Source organism: Salmo trutta, chromosome 19 (assembly GCF_901001165.1).
Source record: "Salmo trutta chromosome 19, fSalTru1.1, whole genome shotgun sequence".
NCBI classification, from domain to species: Eukaryota; Metazoa; Chordata; class Actinopteri; order Salmoniformes; family Salmonidae; genus Salmo; species Salmo trutta.
The window spans coordinates 40,421,255-40,439,928 of NC_042975.1; the positions used below are offsets into that span (position 1 = coordinate 40,421,255).

The window sequence follows — 18,674 nt, forward strand, 5'->3', positions numbered from 1 at the left end:
TCCATCTTTCTTTCCTTCCATCCATCCTACCGGTCCACCTCCTCCTTCATGTAGGTGGTGTAGCTGCTGCCGTCGTAGGAGAGCAACAGGCCCCCGTCGCTGAGGCGATGGACGTCCACCTCGGCCGAGGTGCTGTTCATGATTACCACGTAAGAGTTGGGTGACTGACGCGTCACCTTCAGATAATACTTAGTACCCTCATAGATCAATTCCACATCAACTGTGTTGAGAAGAGTGTGCGCGGGCAGCACCTGGCCTCTGTAGAGGGGGAGAGAGGAGGAGAAGAGGAGAGTGAGATGGTGTGTGTGTGTGTGTGTGTGTTCTTAAAATGTTTAAAACAGTGTTGACCTTTCTAGAGAGTGCAGGAAGTTGGAGACACTGTTCCTCAGGTTGACGTCAGCCACGTGGAGAGCCCCGCTCACTATGCCCAGCATGGTGTCAGGACGCTCTGCCTGCATCTTCTCTGAGATGAGCCTGTCCAGCCAGCCTGTGTCGATGGTGTTGTGCTGGAAGCTCTCAGTCTCCAGCAGCTTGATGAGGTACTCCACTGTGGTCCTGAAGTCTCCTCTGATCGACAGCTCCTTCAAGGCCACCACCATGTTACTGAACACACACAGCAGAGGTGTTATCACATCACTGGGTCTTACTGACAACACACACAAAACACAATGAACTTTAAATGTTTTGTTTTACTAGTGTGTGTACTCACGAGATTGCCTCCTCTCGGTTCTCTCCCCAGGAGAAGCAGTGGCCAAACTGGGAGTCTGCAAACTCATGCAGGCCTCCGGCCGCGGCCACACTGAAGTATCCCCACACATTCTTGTTACTGCGGAAGTTCAGCTCCTGCACTGTGCCTGAGCTCGGCTTGAAACCTTCATCAGGGTTCTCACTGGTGATGCGGGCAGCGATGACATGTCCCCGTGGGGAGGGGGCCGTGGACAGACCCTCAAAGTCAATCATAGAGTCTCCCCAGGGCTGGACACCATACATCAATCTGATGTCCTTGATACGGTGCAAGGGGATCCCCATGGAAATCTGAGGAAGAAGAAACAGTTACGGTCTATAGTAGAAGGAAGTTCCTGTTAAACGAATGGGTCTTTAAAATAATTATAAAATTCACTAATGCACTTCTGGTCCAATGTCCAAAGTTTATCCTATAATTGAAGTCGAGTATGTGCTCAAAGTTTGAATCTTCACTAACACCCTTTCATTTCAATACTGAATAATAATAAATGTGTTTAAGGGTGGGATTAAAAACAAAGATAACTATTGTAAAATATACTGTGCCTGTAAAATGTATATAGTATGTATAAACTGGAAGAAGAAGCGTGTTGTTGTCCATTAGTTTAGTCCAATTAGGGGAGGTAGGGTAAGAGGAAAATATATTTTAAAAAGATAGATAGACACACACAAAAATAAATGTGCCTTTTTCAGGACCCTGTCTTTCAAAAATAATTCGTAAAAATCCAAATAACTTCACCGATCTTCATTGTAAAGGGTTTAAACACTGTTTCCCATGCTTGTTCAATGAACCATAAACAATGAATGAACATGCACCTGTGGAACGGTTGTTAAGACACTAACAGCTTACAGACGGTTAAGATCACAGTTATGAAAACTTAGGACACTAAAGAGGCCTTTCTACGGACTGAAAAACAACAAAAGAAAGATGCCCAGGGTCCCTGCTCATCTGTGTGAACGTGCCTTAGGCATGCTGCAAGGAGGCAAGAGGACTGCAGATGTGGCCAGGGCAATAAATTGCAATGTCCGTACTGTGAGATGCCTAAGACAGCGCTACAGAGAGACAGGACGGAAAGCTGATCATCCTCGCAGTGGCAAACCACGTGTAACAACACCTGCACAGGATTGGTACATCCGAACATCACACCTGTGGGACAGGTACAGGATGGCAACAACTGCCCGAGTTACACCAGGAATGCACAATCCCTCCATCAGTGCTCAGACTGTCCGCAATAGGCTGAGAGAGGCTGGACATCACCGGCAACAACGTCGCCTATGGGCACAAACCCACCGTCGCTGGACCAGACAGGACTGGCAAAAAGTGCTCTTCACCGACGAGTTGTGGTTTTGTCTCACCAGGGGTGATGGTCGGATTTGCGTTTATCGTCGAAGGAATGAGCAGTACACCAAGGCCTGTACTCTGGAGCGGGATCGATTTGGAGGTGGAGGGTCCGTCATGCCACCAGCCATACTGCTCGTTCTGTGCGTGATTTCCTGCAAGACAGGAATGTCAGTGTTCTGGCCAGCAAAGAGCCCGGATCTCAATCCCATTGATCACGTCTGGGACCTGTTGGATCGGAGGGTGAGGGCTAGGGCCATTCCAGCCAGACATGTCTGGAAACTTGCAGGTGCCTTAGTGGAAGAGTGGGGTAACATCTCACAGAAAAAAACTGGCAAATCTGATGCAGTCCATGAGGAGGAGATGCACTGCAGTACTTAATGCAGCTGGTGGCCACACCAGATACTGACTGTTACTTTTGATTTTGACCCCCCCCTTTGTTCAGGGACACATTATTCCATTTATGTTAGTCACATGTCTGTGGAACTTGTTTAGTTTATGTCTCAGTTGTTGAATCTTGTTATATTCATACAAATATTTACACAAGTTAAAATAAACGCAGTTGACAGTGAGAGGACGTTTCTTTTTTTGCTGAGATTTTATATATACTGCTCAAAAAAATAAAGGGAACACTTAAACAACACAATGTTACTCCAAGTCAAACACACTTCTGTGAAATCAAACTGTCCACTTAGGAAGCAACACTGATTGACAATAAATTTCACATGCTGTTGTGCAAATGGAATAGACAACAGGTGGAAATTATAGGCAATAAGCAAGACACCCCCAATAAAGGAGTGGTTCTGCAGGTGGAGACCATAGACCACTTCTCAGTTCCTATGCTTCCTGGCTGATGTTTTGGTCACTTTTGAATGCTGGCGGTGCTTTCACTCTAGTGGTAGCATGAGACGGAGTCTACAACCCACACAAGTGGCTCAGGTAGTGCAGCTCATCCAGGATGGCACATCAATGCGAGCTGTGGCAAGAAGGTTTGCTGTGTCTGTCAGTGTAGTGTCCAGAGCATGGAGGCGCTACCAGGAGACAGGCCAGTACATCAGGAGATGTGGAGGAGGCCGTAGGAGGGCAACAACCCAGCAGCAGGACCGCTACCTCCGCCTTTGTGCACGGAGGAGCAGGAGGAGCACTGCCAGAGCCCTGCAAATTGACCTCCAGCAGGCCACAAATGTGCATGTGTCTGCTCAAACGGTCAGAAACAGACTCCATGAGGGTGGTATGAGGGCCCGACGTCCACAGGTGGGGCTTGCGCTTACAGCCCAACACCGTGCAGGACGTTTGGCATTTGCCAGAGAACACCAAGATTGGCAAATTCGCCACTGGCGCCCTGTGCTCTTCACAGATGAAAGCAGGTTCACACTGAGCACGTGATAGACGTGACAGAGTCTGGAGATGCCGTGGAGAACGTTCTGCTGCCTGCAACATCCTCCAGCATGACCGGTTTGGCGGTGGGTCAGTCATGGTGTGGGGTGGCATTTCTTTGGGAGGCCGCACAGCCCTCCATGGGCTCACCAGAGGTAGCCTGACTGCCATTAGGTACCGAGATGAGATCCTCAGACACCTTGTGAGACCATATGCTGGTGCGGTTGGCCCTGGGTTCCTCTTAATGCAAGACAATGCTAGACCTCATGTGGCTGGAGTGTGTCAACAGTTCCTGCAAGAAGAAGGCATTGATGCTATGGACTGGCCCGCCCGTTCCGAAGACCTGAATCCAATTGAGCACATCTGGGACATCATGTCTCGCTCCATCCACCAACGCCACGTTGCACCACAGACTGTCCAGGAGTTGGCGGATGCTTTAGTCCAGGTCCGGCAGGAGATCCCTCAGGAGACCATCCGCCACCTCATCAGGAGCATGCCCAGGCGTTGTAGGGAGGTCATACAGGCACGTGGAGGCCACACACACCACTGAGCCTCATTTTGACTTGTTTTAAGGACATTACATCAAAGTTGGATCAGCCTGTAGTGTGGTTTTCCACTTTCATTTTGAGTGTGACTCCAAATCCAGACCTCCATGGGTTGATAAATTGGATTTCCATTGATTATTTGTGTGTGATTTTGTTGTCAGCACATTCAACTATGTAAAGAAAAAAGTATTTAATAAGATTATTTCTTTCATTCAGATCTAGGATGTGTTGTTTAAGTGGTCCCTTTATTTTTTTGAGCAGTATATATGTTTTTTCTTCATTTTTCTTATTTTCTACATTGTAGAATAATCCTGAAATAACACATATGGAATCATGTAGTAACCAAAGAAAAGTGTTAAACAAATCAAAATATATTTTATATTTGAGATTCTTCAAATAGCCACCCTTTGCCTTGAGGACAGCTTTGCACACTCTTAGCAATGTATATTTAGCCAAAAATATATGGGGGATTGGAAATGATGCAGATAATTACATTGATGGAAGCAATAATCTATCCACAATATTAAAGCTGATCCACCCCCTAAAAAAATCTAATAATAAAAATGTTTGCTAGGGTTTTAATTGGCTGACTATAGAGGAACATTGTTTCTTGAATGAAACAGATATTTCTCTCTCACTTAGAACACGTTTATTAACTTTCTCCTACATTAACTTTCTCCTCTTCCTGGCCAGGGCCCAGTTTCCCGATAGCGATGGAATTTAGGCTTAAGAGTGTTTTAACGATGCATCATCGTTCCTAAGGCAGAAGTTGTCACATGCTTTCCCCAGAACACCACGCAGAGAGAAGGTTTGCTACGTGCGTCGTTAAACCATGTGTCGATACTGACGATGGATCAGCTCCTCGAGAGATATTACCACCGATGGCTACAAATAATTATATGTTTACCCAATAATAGTACACTAAACCACAGACGTCAAATCATGGCACAGACGTTGTTACACATCATTAAATAGATTGAGGCAAAAAAAAAAATGAAAGTAGCGAAATATAACTCAATTGATTGGACATGAAATGTATTTCAATATGATTTAAATACACTGAGTGTACAAAACATTAAGAACACCTTCCTGATATTGAGTTGCACCCCCATTTTTTCCACTCAGAACAGCCACAATTCGGACTCTACAAGGGGTTGAAAGCGTTCCACAGGGATGCTGGCCCATGTTGACTCCAATGCTTCCCACAGTTGTGTCAAGTTGGCTTTATGTCCATTGGGGGGTGGACCATTCTTTATACACATGGGAAACAGTTTAATATGAAAAACCCAGCAGCGTTGCATTTCTTGACACAAACCGGTGCGCCTGGCACCTACTACTATACCAGGTTCAGAGGCACTTAAACCTTTTGTCTTGCCCATTCACCCTCTGAATGGCACACACACACACACAATCCATGTATCAATTGTCTCAAGGCTTAAAAATCCTTCTTTAACCCCTCTCCTCCCCTTCATCTACACTGATTGAAGTGGATTTAACAGGTGACATCAATAAGGGATCATAGCTTTCACCTGGATTCAACAGCATCCCTGTCGGTCAGTCGGTCATGGAAAGAGCAGGTGTTCTTAATGTTTTAGTGTACATAGGCCCTTGTACAGTATAGGCTACTCGGTTCATTTTGAAGCATCTTTCGTTTGTTTGTAACAACTGCAAAGACAGTGGCGTTTATTGTGGTGCAATTTTGTATTTGTAGTCAACTTTGTTCTGAAGATATCAGCGGTTACTTATAGATGATTTTCTGTCTATGTTTAGCGGAGATCTTTGTACAAAGTGACGTGGAGAAAAAAAAAAAAGAATGACGCACTTAGCTGTTCTACGGCTATGTCTGAGGCAGTTGGCAAGCGCAACTTTAGTGACGATGGTTTTGGGAAAGAGCTCTGAGATTTAACGACGCTCCTACGAAGGTTCTAACAAACTTAGCCTTAAAGGTCCAATGCAGCCGTTTTTATCTCAGTATCAAATCATTTCTGGGTAACAATTATGTACATTACTGTGATTGTTTTCAATAAAAAATTTCAAAAATAAACAAAATTAGCTTCTTAGCAAAGAGCAATTTCCCAAGCAAGAATTTAGCTAGCTGTTATTGGCAGTGAGGTTTGGAACTCTTTCTTATTGCTCTATTCACTAATCAACCACCTGGTGTTATCACCAGGCAGGCCAAAACTCCATCCTACTAAAAAAGGCTGACATTTCAAAACAGCTCTTACACCATTTACTTTATTTATTTATTTAACTGGGCAAATGAGTTAAGAACAAATCCTTTTTTACAATGACAGCCTACCCCGGCCAAACCCTAACCCAGATAATGCAGGGCCAATTGTGCGCCGCCCTATGGGACACCCTATCACGGTCGGTTGTGATACAGCCTGGAATCGAACCAGGGTCTGTAGTGACGCCGCTAGCATTGAGATGCAGTGCCTTAGACCGCTGCACCACTCGGGAGCACAGAAAATGGGCATTATCAACATTTTCTCAATTTCACAGTATTATTCAAACCTCATAGCGTGGAAATATATATATAAAAACACAGGAAATGACATTTTTGACTGCACTGGGCCTTTTAAGATGCTTTTGAGAAACCTTTGTTTATCTCACCGAGAGGAATCACAGCTTGTTGTATCCCACTGTTGTCCGTCTGCCCCTTCCTGCCCAGTGAGATTAGACAGTGTCTACGCTGCAGATAGGTGGACAGACAGAGTATATCCCTCCCCTACAGCACAGACGCCTGCCATCTTCAGCAGCAGCTCTGTCGGTCTGTCCTTCAGCTTGAACGCCCACCGCGGACCTACATACTGCTGAGTGGACACGTGACCCACCACTGACCTACATACTGCTGAGTGGACATGTGACCCACCACTGACCTACATACTGCTGAGTGGACATGTGACCCAACACTGACCTACATACTGCTGAGTGGACACGTGACCCACCACTGACCTACATACTGCTGAGTGGACATGTGACCCACCACTGACCTACATACTGCTGAGTGGACACGTGACCCACCACTGACCTACATACTGCTGAGTGGACACGTGACCCACCGCGGACCTACATACTGCTGAGTGGACACGTGACCCACCGCGGACCTACATACTGCTGAGTGGACACGTGACCCAACACTGACCTACATACTGCTGAGTGGACACGTGACCCAACACTGACCTACATATTGCTGAGTGGACACGTGACCTACATACTGCTGAGTGGACACGTGACCCACCACGGACCTACATACTGCTGAGTGGACACGTGACCCACCACTGACCTACATATTGCTGAGTGGACACGTGACCCACCGTGGACCTACATACTGCTGAGTGGACACGTGACCCACCACGGACCTACATACTGCTGAGTGGACACGTGACCCAACACTGACCTACATACTGCTGAGTGGACATGTGACCCACCACTGACCAACATACTGCTGAGTGGACACGTGACCCACCACTGACCTACATACTGCTGAGTGGACACGTGACCCACCACTGACCTACATACTGCTGAGTGGACACGTGACCCACCGCGGACCTACATACTGCTGAGTGGACACGTGACCCACCGCGGACCTACATACTGCTGAGTAGACACGTGACCCACCGCGGACCTACATACTGCTGAGTGGACACGTGACCCACCACGGACCTACATACTGCTGAGTGGACACGTGACCCACCACGGACCTACATACTGCTGAGTGGACACGTGACCCACCACGGACCTACATACTGCTGAGTGGACACGTGACCCACATACTGCTGAGTGGACACGTGACCCACCACGGACCTACATACTGCTGAGTGGACACGTGACCCAACACTGACCTACATACTGCTGAGTGGACACGTGACCCACCACGGACCTACATACTGCTGAGTGGACACGTGACCCAACACTGACCTACATACTGCTGAGTGGACACGTGACCCACCACTGACCTACATATTGCTGAGTGGACACGTGACCCACCGCGGACCTACATACTGCTGAGTGGACACGTGACCCACCACGGACCTACATACTGCTGAGTGGACACGTGACCCAACACTGACCTACATACTGCTGAGTGGACACGTGACCCACCACTGACCAACATACTGCTGAGTGGACACGTGACCCACCACTGACCTACATATTGCTGAGTGGACACGTGACCCACCGCGGACCTACATACTGCTGAGTGGACACGTGACCCACCACGGACCTACATACTGCTGAGTGGACACGTGACCCAACACTGACCTTCATACTGCTGAGTGGACACGTGACCCACCACTGACCTACATATTGCTGAGTGGACACGTGACCCACCGTGGACCTACATACTGCTGAGTGGACACGTGACCCACCACGGACCTACATACTGCTGAGTGGACACGTGACCCACCACGGACCTACATACTGCTGAGTGGACACGTGACCCACCACGGACCTACATACTGCTGAGTGGACACGTGACCCACCACTGACCTACATACTGCTGAGTGGACACGTGACCCACATACTGCTGAGTGGACACGTGACCCACCACGGACCTACATACTGCTGAGTGGACACGTGACCCACCACGGACCTACATACTGCTGAGTGGACACGTGACCCACCACTGACCTACATACTGCTGAGTGGACACGTGACCCACCACTGACCTACATACTGCTGAGTGGACACGTGACCCACCACGGACCTACATACTGCTGAGTGGACACGTGACCCACCACGGACCTACATACTGCTGAGTGGACACGTGACCCACCACGGACCTACATACTGCTGAGTGGACACGTGACCCACCGCTGACCTACATACTGCTGAGTGGACACGTGACCCACCGCTGACCTACATACTGCTGAGTGGACACGTGACCCACCACTGACCTACATACTGCTGAGTGGACATGTGACCCACCGCTGACCTACATACTGCTGAGTGGACACGTGACCCACCACGGACCTACATACTGCTGAGTGGACACGTGACCCACCGCGGACCTACATACTGCTGAGTGGACACGTGACCCACCACGGACCTACATACTGCTGAGTGGACACGTGACCCACCACGGACCTACATACTGCTGAGTGGACACGTGACCCACCGCGGACCTACATACTGCTGAGTGGACACGTGACCCACCACCACTACTGATGCTGGAGGTGTCTGGAACACCCCCAGAGGGGTGGTGAGGAGGAGGAAGAGGGAGGGGTGGATTTTTCATGTTTCTGCACATTAGCGCACTCCAACCTAACCAGTTACCATGGAGACTGAGGCCCGGGATGAAACTAACCGTGGAGAGCAGTGAGGTGTGCCAACACAACAGAGACGTACGACACAGACTGAATAGGAGCTGGACACACACTGCTGCTGAAACTGACCTGCAGCTGTGCAGCAGGCAGGTTGACGTCGGCCACCATCTCAGTACAGGGGTGTTCCACCTGCAGACGAGGGTTGAGTTCTAGGAAGTAGAAGCTGCCATCTTGGCTGTAGAGATACTCCACTGTGCCAGCACTGACATAGCCCACCATTTTAGCCAGCTTCACCGCACACTGAGGAGTGAGGAACAGACACACAATCACAACTTGGCAACCTAAGCACAGAGCAATGAGTCCATCTGGCCATAGTCCCTCTCATATTTCAACACACTGACATGGCTCCTCTCAACGCTAATGTCGCCATCCAATAGCACAAATTGTGCCATACCCTCTCCATTTCCTCAAACACGTCTGAGGTGGAGATGGTGGCGGGCGCCTCCTCTATGATCTTCTGGTGTCGCCGCTGTACGGAGCAGTCCCTGCCGAACAGGGAGATGGCGTTGCCGTACTGATCGGCCAGGAGCTGGACCTCCAGGTGACGAGCGTGTTTGGCCAGCTGCATCACGAAGATGGGTGAGCCCGGAACCTCTGTCTGGACCTGGGGAGCCAAGGAGAAGGGAGCATGATGGGTTAGTCAGAATCAAAATCATACTGATCATGTCTTTCAGCCCATCATAACCATATAGTGATACTGGAATTAGACTGGACTCCTCACTTGTCTGAAGAGGTTGGGGAATTCATCAGCACAGTTGACTTTGCGGATGCCCTTTCCTCCACCTCCCTCGGAGGCCTTCACCATCACTGGGTAGCCCACCACCTCCGCAGCCTTCAGTCCTGCCTCCACATCATGGATGCAGCCCAGCTCATACAGATCAGGGGGAACGTTGATGATCCTCTTCTTCTGGTCACTCTCTGACCACTCTACTGTTAGCCCTGAAAAACACACACACACACACACACACACACACACACACAGGAATCAGTCTCTGACAACACACTTACTTCAAAGCCATCCAGAGTATTCAACGGTACAGACATACCTGCTCCACTCCAGGGCAGGGTTGGGATGCCAGCTGTCTGAGCCACGATGGATGAAGCGATCTTGTCCCCTAGTGCCCACATGGCCTGGCTAGGAGGACCTGGAAGTAGGCACAGAACGCATCATCTTACAGGACAACTCAGACACAGGACAGAGGGGCTAAAAGCAGTATCCTTGGCTCGGTGTGAGGCTGGAAGACTCAGTGGAGAGGAGATAGTAGGAAACACAGTCTTACCCATGAAGGCAATGCCATTCTTCATGAGAAGCTCTGGCAATTTGGGATTCTCTGAGGCGTGACCCCACCCAGCCCATACAGCCTGGAGAAATCATTACAAACACAAGTTCAAATACAGGTTACAAGAGAGTTCAAAATCACTATTTAGAAGAAAGTCTACTCTAGGCCTAAATAAATGGATGTCTAGGAGTACCTGCACAGGTATACGCTTGGCAATGTCCAGAATGAGCTCCACGTTGGCATAGTTGTTGTTATTGGTCCCTCCTGGCACAGGCACATAGTGGTCGGCCATCTTTATGTACTCTGTAGAAGATAGTGAGGTGAAAACCGTTTCGCTCTGCCCATAAAATAGCATGTATAACAGTCCAACATTTCATCTCATCTTTCGTCTCTAAATATTAGCTTGCTATCATCACATCTAAAACATCACCACCAGTGCCAAACCAGTTACACATGATAGCATTTTGAGAAAGCCATTATAATCTACACAATCAGACAAAGCCCTTTCTGCTGAACTAGGTCAGGGTTGCCTGTTCAGTGCAGTGCAGGTTTAAACCAACAGGCAGCCTGCTCTGGTCCATTCTTGGAAGCCTAGTGGGTCTGCTTGTTTAAACACAGACTGGCTGGAGCTTTGTCCTGGCTCTCTCTGGGTCATTAAGCAGAGTTAGAGAGGCTGGGTAGAGAATAGAGATACACGGTTACTCCGCTGTTACTAGTTGTGATGATACCGTAATGTAAAGCTCACCTGCGTTGGCCTTCAGGTCCTCAGGGGTTACCATGACGACAAAGCGGATGGCGCGCTCGTTGCGAAACATCTCGTACGCCCAGCGGCGGATAGAGCGCATGCATTTGACCGCTGCGATGCCGTTGTTGGCAATGAGGACCTGAGATGGGAAGAGATGTGAGCGGGGGGACTAGCCTCTGAAATATTGTATGTCAAAAATGTGGTAAAACCAGGCCCTTAAAGCTAAAGAAGCCCTGGTCTTACCTTCTCGATGACCTTATTCCCACCAAAGCGGGTAACAAACTCGGCGGGGGAGGCCACAGTGAAATCTCTCTGCAGGTCGATGCGACGCCGGTCTCGGCCCTGCTTGACCAGGTGCAGCCCAGACATGCTCGGTCTGTGTGAACAACTGAAATTACTTCAGCATGAAGAGAACACCGTAGTGTAAGGTTGATGGGGGGGTTCACGATCCCCCAGCATTTGTCATCAACACGTTACTTTTCATTCATCCATAATAACTTCTATAATAAGAAGTGAAAGTTCACGCTACAGTCAACATACACAACAAGCATAAGGTTAACGGCCCAAACTACACTTGACATGTAGCGTAAGCATAGCGCACACGTTGCTCAAGACCGGCGCTGGTGAAACAGTCACTGTGAGCCATCAGAGATGTTACACCAGCCGTGCCAGCAGCACGTGCGGAGTGCTGTTGCAGCGTCTTTTTACACCAAGTCTAATTTAAGCGTAAGCTTTCCTCGGCCAGGAAAAACACCAAACGAGATCTTTGTCGACCTTGTAAGCTTGACTGAGCTTTCAGCTGTCTTTTAACCCTTCACACTCCTGGGAATCGGCCTAAATGGATAGGGCTACATTTAAATGTTTCTTACAGAGGAAATATGAAAAGCATAACCACAGTAGCAATTGAAAGGGAACAGTTGAGATAATTGTATACATTTTTTATTTAACCTTTTTTTAAACTAGGCAAGTCAGTTGAGAACAAATTCTTATTTACAATGGACTGCCTACCCCGTCCAAACCCTAACCCGGACGACGCTGGGCCAATTGTGCGCCGCCCCATGGGACTCCCCATCACGGCCGGTTGTGATACAGCCTGGATAATGGCAAAATGATTAGACCAAAGTTGAGTACACAACAGTTCTCCTGACAAGACTGCATCCAAATATTACACTGTTGATTTTATGTGCATTTTACATTTACACTACTTGTTGCTGCATTCGTTGATAAAGAAAAAGAAATCTGAAAATACTCTGGATACATTTAGTGACACAAGACGAGCCTATTCCTGGAAAATGTTGGGTAGGTGCAACCTAACACAAAAAAAGAACAAATCTGTGATGATAAGAGAGCTACTGCGATTAGATTAGACTGTGTGGTGGACACTGGCCAGGGCAGAACATTTCTCCTCCTCAAAACATAACTGCTTACTAATATCAAGACACTGCTAAAACTGGTTACATCAAGGGAGAGAACCATCATGGATCAATGTAAACAGTCTACTCTACCTACAGTAAAAAAAAAAAAATTACTTGAAATCAATGTCCTTGTCTCTAACTGAGTAGGCATATCTGCCCTGAGGAGAAGACTAAATGTTCTCTCGTTTTTCTGAACTGTACACAATTAGACCGTCCACGACTAAAAAAAAGGAACAGCACGCCATCACCAACCAGTCGCAGGAGGAGCTCATTCCTGCTAGGGCCACCTGTAAGTGTTTCCTCTGGGGGGTAAACAGGGCACCTAAACTAGGTTCCACCCTCAGAGAGAGCCATTGAGAGGAAGGGGAGGAGGGATCCAGTCACCCAGGAGGGTGTGTTAGGGACAGAGCCCCCCAGTCTGCGTTTGGCCGGCTGCTGTGGCCTGACACTGCACTGTTGCACCATGATGGCATGCTACAGAGACACAGACAGAAGCCTCTGAATGAAGCCCCAGAGAATGAAGCTCCCAGAGAACGGCACTTCCCATCATCTGAGCTCAGCTGAGATCCCCCTTGTCCTATGGGAGAGAGCTATGGGCTCTGCCTCTGCCAGTAATTCAGGTTTCATCATCAACCCTCACACTCCCCATCACATACTCAAGCACACAGGACAGGTCCAGCTGTAGAGAGCTGTGAAACTAATCACTTAAACGTGAGGCGCTAAAAGAGGATCAAGAAAAACCTTCCCCTCTATCTCTGTCAGAAAGGCACATCATAACAGCCTGCAACCTCAGACAATCCCATACAGACTGGAGGTAAATACTTGAGCATGATGTTTGGTTATACTTAACTATTGGAATGTGATTCAGATATAAAGTTCTTTCTATCATGCCACCGAATGATTGCCCCATAAGCTAATATAAGAGTGTGTACTGTAAAAGTAGCGCCAGGTATGTGGAAAGAATTAGCTGACAGGTGAACAGCAGTGTGAGTGGAATTGGAGACAGATATTTACTTCTTCATCAGTGTGAGCCTACTGTATGTATACGAATGTTGACATATTCTTCTGGCCAGCACCATATCTGTCAGTTATTCATACAAATCAAGTCTTATGTATCGCCACACATCTGCATTCACAATGTCCATTCTCTACAGCCTAGTCCCAGTGGCTGTAAAAAGAGCCACTGAATACAAAGGAGAGCTGGTGAGGACAGGCTCCAGGGAGAGCTCGGGGCTCAGAGCTGAGGTTGTTGGCAATGGGACAGCAGCAGGGAGGGCAGTCCATCCAGAACACACAGCTCCTCTATAGCAAGCAGGCATGGCGTGAAGCTGGCCTGGCCACGTTTTTCACACACACCACCCACCCACAGCAGAGAAGCCCGCCAGGGGGAGATCACTGAACCCAGTGTTCTCCTGCTGCTGCCATTTCAGAATACTCCCCTCCAGACTCGTCTGATATCTGTATTGGAGGTTTCTCCATCCCATACAACTGAGGCCAGATTGTTGCGGCAATAAAAACTGTGCAGTACCATTTTGTATAATGCAGTGAGATACTGGTAACCTCAGTATAGATGCTATGATTAAACACCCCTGTGTGGTTGCCATGCCTGGATACACAACACAAACAGAGGCTCAGGGAACACAAACCAGAGAGAAAAGCCCGGGTTCTGACCTCATGTGGGGGCCGTCGATGTGGTCGAAGCCCATCTCGTAGGTGCTGTTCTCTGAGCTGAGGCTAGAAGTGGGGGATATGGAGTGCTCCTTCTCCTCCAGTCCCATCGTCAGGTCTGGCTTTCCCAGGATCTCGTCCTCAGAGTTCTCTTCCGACACAGAGCCGATGATGAAGCTGGAGTGCAGCGCAGCAAGGTTCGGGGTAGCAGCCTTATTGGCAGGCGCGTCCTGCTGTGCCATGGCTGGACCGTCACCACGTTGGCAGGCTGTGAACACTGTGGAGGGAAATGAGTGGATGAGGAGAGTCAAAACCACAAGTATTTATAAAGCTGGAGATAGAGCTGAGTCCTCAAGTAAGTCAGGGCCACAGCGTGATGACACCAGGCCGTCCTGCCATTGGCTGCAGTTTGTCAGATTGCGTCAGTGAGAGGAGTTGCACAAAAATGATGTTGACCCTGCATTCATATTGCAAGACATTGCAAAATAATGGTACAGAGGGCATTACCTTCTAATCCTCCTGAAATAAAATGCTTACTGTAACACACACACACACACACACACACACACACACACACACACACACACACACACACACACGTATATATATAGTTACAACAAACTCCAATCCAAAACCACTGGTTTGAAAGGCATGGTCTGCATTGATATTTGCTAGTCTTTGCATGGGTATAATTTTCTTAAACTACAACTGTGCAGGAGCAGAGAAACCAGAACGACAGACACACCTTGCCAGCATTAGTTTTAGCTGCTTGCTGGACCTGAAAAACAAGCCCAACAATGCAGACATAACGTAAGCGAACAGCACTGAACATAGATGTACCCCACATGATAATGATAGGCTCTAATGATAATGATAGGAAACATGTCGCGTCGCACCGCACCCTGGGCCAAAACTGCTTTATCTTATGGATGGGAATCCAATGTCGAATATGTCGAACAAGCAAGTTAAATCAAATCATGCTAGTAATGTTGTGTCGCGTTATGGCTAACCGTAATCATATCAATCAAAAAACACTCGTTAGTCTCAATACAACCCTTGTCGATGTGAATGAGCAGGGAGGTTTCACAATTAGTTTATGGCCATCTAGGTAGTTACCTAGAAAGACAGACCGGTATCTTGTTAACGTTGGCTAAGTTATTACAACGACATGCGAGGTGTCGGACAGCTAGCTAGCAAGATACCGGTCTGCTAACGTTACTGAAACTTACAGTCAGTGTAGCTAATTAGCTTATCACCTAGCTATGCTAGCAAGCTAACGGTTAAGACTCAGTACTCACCGTGAGAAATAAACCGACGAGCAATCCTGAATCGTTGATCCCAAAGGATTGGTGGTGACTTATTTAATTCACTCTGGTTTCAGACATGTCTTTCCAACCGGTGATGACAAAAAACACATTATGATGAGCTAATGTGACTACAAGAGGCGCATTTGACAGTAGGGAGTGGTATGATGCGATGATGGGTTACTTTTGGCCATTCACCTCTGACCTTGGCTGTGTTGCAGCAGCGGGCCAATCGGATTGCCGGAAAATATCCGAGGCGGGCAGAAAGAGCCAGAACTGGAATTGACTGGGAGGAGGTGTGCCCAATAAGAAAACATTTCTACCATCCCACGTGTTTGGTCCAGTATGGCCTGATCTGTACAAACCTATCCTCCCTGGCAGGCTGGCAGAGTAATTTCTGATCATACAGTAGTTTCCAGACTTTTCTGATTTAACAAAAAGAAAAGAAAAAACACAGGGTAACACCATTTAGCAGTGGAGTAAAGTACTTAAGTAAAAATACTTTAAACTACTACTTAAGTCGTTTTTTGGGGTATCTGTACTTTACTTTACGATATATATTTTGGACAACTTTTACTTTTACTTCAGAACAACAGGCAATATGTGTTTCTTTTCCTTTTAAAAGAACAAATCAAGCTCTAATGTAGGGTGGATTATTTTTGTTAAATAGACTCATTATCTCAATAGTTGTCCCCCAATGATTAAAAACTGTTGTTGTTGCACCTAATGAGCAGCTATAGACTCTCATTGAAATAAAATGAGGGAGCTGGGACATGGTACAGGAGATGTCCCTTTTGCAACTGGATCCCCACCCACACCCAAACCTGACTGACCTACTCATTATACAGAACCTGAACTGTACTTTGGACCATCACCTGGCTGATGCACCACAGTTTGGCTGGTCAAAGGCCCCTGTGTCCCCAGTAAACGTGTAGCCTTGACCCTTACGACTTACCCAGAGCTGCCAGAGATGTGGTAAGATCAGATCTAACGCCAATTGGGCGAATTACAGACAGTCTGCAATACCTTGTCTGTCTGCTTGATCAGTAACTTTTTCCTGTTCCCCATCATGTTACTGAGTGAAACCATTTAATCAATCTGTATATCTGCCTGACATGGTTGTTATAATTTTGATTATAAATAGGTCTTCTTGTTGTTATTTGGGGCTATTTATCTCAACACAGACTCACAATGGAGACAGAATAGGTTGAAATGAGTCCATGTTTAAAACAGGTCCTTCAAGTATAACCTGACAGGTTTTGGGGAGGCAGCAGGACTGATACTTTGTTCCTCACTCAACCCACTAGAGTCTAAGACCTGTCTAAACTGGGGGAGGGGGTTCTACTAAGCTAGGACAACTATTGTTTTCACTATATATTCTACCTCTTGGTGATGTCATTCGGAAACACAATGTCAACTTTCACTGCTATACGGACGACACACAGCTATACACTTCGATAAAACATGGTGAAACCCCAAAATTGCCTACCCTGGAAGCCTGTGTTTCAGGCATAAGGAAGTGGATGGATACTTTTAAAACGGAGATGCTTGTTCTAGGTCCCAAGAAGCAAAGAGATCCGCTGTTGCATCTGACAATTCATCTTGATGGTTGTACAGTTGTCTCAAATGAAACTGTGAAGGACCTTGGCGTTACTCTGGACAATGATCTCTCTTTTGACTAACATATCAATAATATTTAAAGGACAGCTTGTTTCCATCTTTGTAACATTTAAAAAAAACAGAAACATTTTGTCCAAAAATGATGAAGAAAAACTAATCCATGCTTTTGTCACTTCTAATTAGACTACTGCAATGCTCTACTCTCTGGCTACCAATATAAAGCATGAAATAAACTTCAATTTGTGCTAAACATAGCTGATAGAATCTTGACTAGAACCCCAAAATTTGATGATTTTACTAACAAGCTAGCCTCTCTACACTGGCTTCCTGTTAAGGCAAGGGCTGATTTCAAGGTTTTACTGCTAACCTACAAAGCATTACATGGGCTTGCTACTACCTATCTCTCAGATTTGGTCCTGCCGTACGTACCTACACATACGCTACGGTCACAAGACACAGGCCTCCTTACTGTCCCTAGAATTTCTAAGCAAACAGCTGGAGGCAGGGCTTTCTCCTATAGAGCTCCATTTTTATGGAATGGTCTGCCTATCCATGTGAGAGACTCAGACTCGGTCTCGAGCTTTAAGTCTTTACTGAAGACACATCTCTTCAGTAGGTCCTATGATTGAGTGTAGTCTGGCCCAGGAGTGTGAAGGTGAACAGCAATGCACTGGAGTGACGAACCGCCCTTGCTGTCTCTGCCTGGCCGGCTCCCCTCTCTCCATTGGGATTCTCTGCCTCTGACCCTATTACGGGGGCTGAGTCACTGACTTACTAGTGCTCTTCCATGCCGTCCCTTGAGTGCGTCACTTGAGTGGGTTTAGTCACAGACGTGATCTTGCTGTCTGGTTTTGCGCCCCCTCAGGCTTGTGCAGTGGAGGAGATCTTTGTGGGCTATACTCAGCCTTGTCTCAGGGTAGTAAGTTGGTGTTTTGTTGATATCCCTCTAGTGGTGTGGGGGCTGTGCTTTGGCAAAGTGGGAGGGGTTATATCCTGCCTGGTTGGCCCTGTTCGGGGGTATCGTCAGACGGGGCCACAGTGTCCCCCGACCCACCCCTGTCTCAGCCTCCAGTATCTATGATGAAATAGTCTATGCCGGGGAGCTAGGGTCAGTCTGTTATATCTGGTGTAATTCTCCTGTCTTATCTGGTGTCCTGTGTGAATTTAAATATGCTCCCTCTAATTCTCTCTCTCTACCTCTCTCACTCCCCTCCCGGAGGACATGAGCCCTAGGATCATGCCCCAGGTCTACCTGGACTGATGACTCCTGGCTGTTCCCAGTCCACCTGGTCATGCTGCTGCTGCACTTTCAA

General features: G+C 47.5%; 1 protein-coding gene across 10 annotated transcripts in view; it reads right to left on the reverse strand.

Moving 5' to 3' along the window:
* The window catches only part of LOC115154582 (acetyl-CoA carboxylase), a 50,385-nt gene extending 34,459 nt beyond the window's left edge, over positions 1-15,926 (reverse strand). For 5 of the 10 annotated variants that reach the window (XM_029700960.1, XM_029700962.1, XM_029700958.1 and 2 more), the window contains exons 1-13: positions 15,736-15,926; positions 14,441-14,714; positions 11,598-11,751; positions 11,355-11,493; positions 10,803-10,912; positions 10,610-10,691; positions 10,376-10,474; positions 10,051-10,268; positions 9,724-9,933; positions 9,399-9,569; positions 710-1,035; positions 349-603; positions 31-258 (exon numbers count right to left, since the gene is read on the reverse strand). In XM_029700960.1, coding sequence (XP_029556820.1) covers positions 31-258; positions 349-603; positions 710-1,035; positions 9,399-9,569; positions 9,724-9,933; positions 10,051-10,268; positions 10,376-10,474; positions 10,610-10,691; positions 10,803-10,912; positions 11,355-11,493; positions 11,598-11,751; positions 14,441-14,679 — 2,231 coding nt within the window. In that variant the 5' untranslated portion in view covers positions 14,680-14,714; positions 15,736-15,926. The remainder of the gene's footprint in view (positions 1-30; positions 259-348; positions 604-709; positions 1,036-9,398; positions 9,570-9,723; positions 9,934-10,050; positions 10,269-10,375; positions 10,475-10,609; positions 10,692-10,802; positions 10,913-11,354; positions 11,494-11,597; positions 11,752-14,440; positions 14,715-15,735) is intronic. The other 5 variants (XM_029700963.1, XM_029700964.1, XM_029700959.1 and 2 more) reach the window with 2 other exon arrangements.
* Between the last annotated feature and the right edge of the window lie 2,748 nt (positions 15,927-18,674).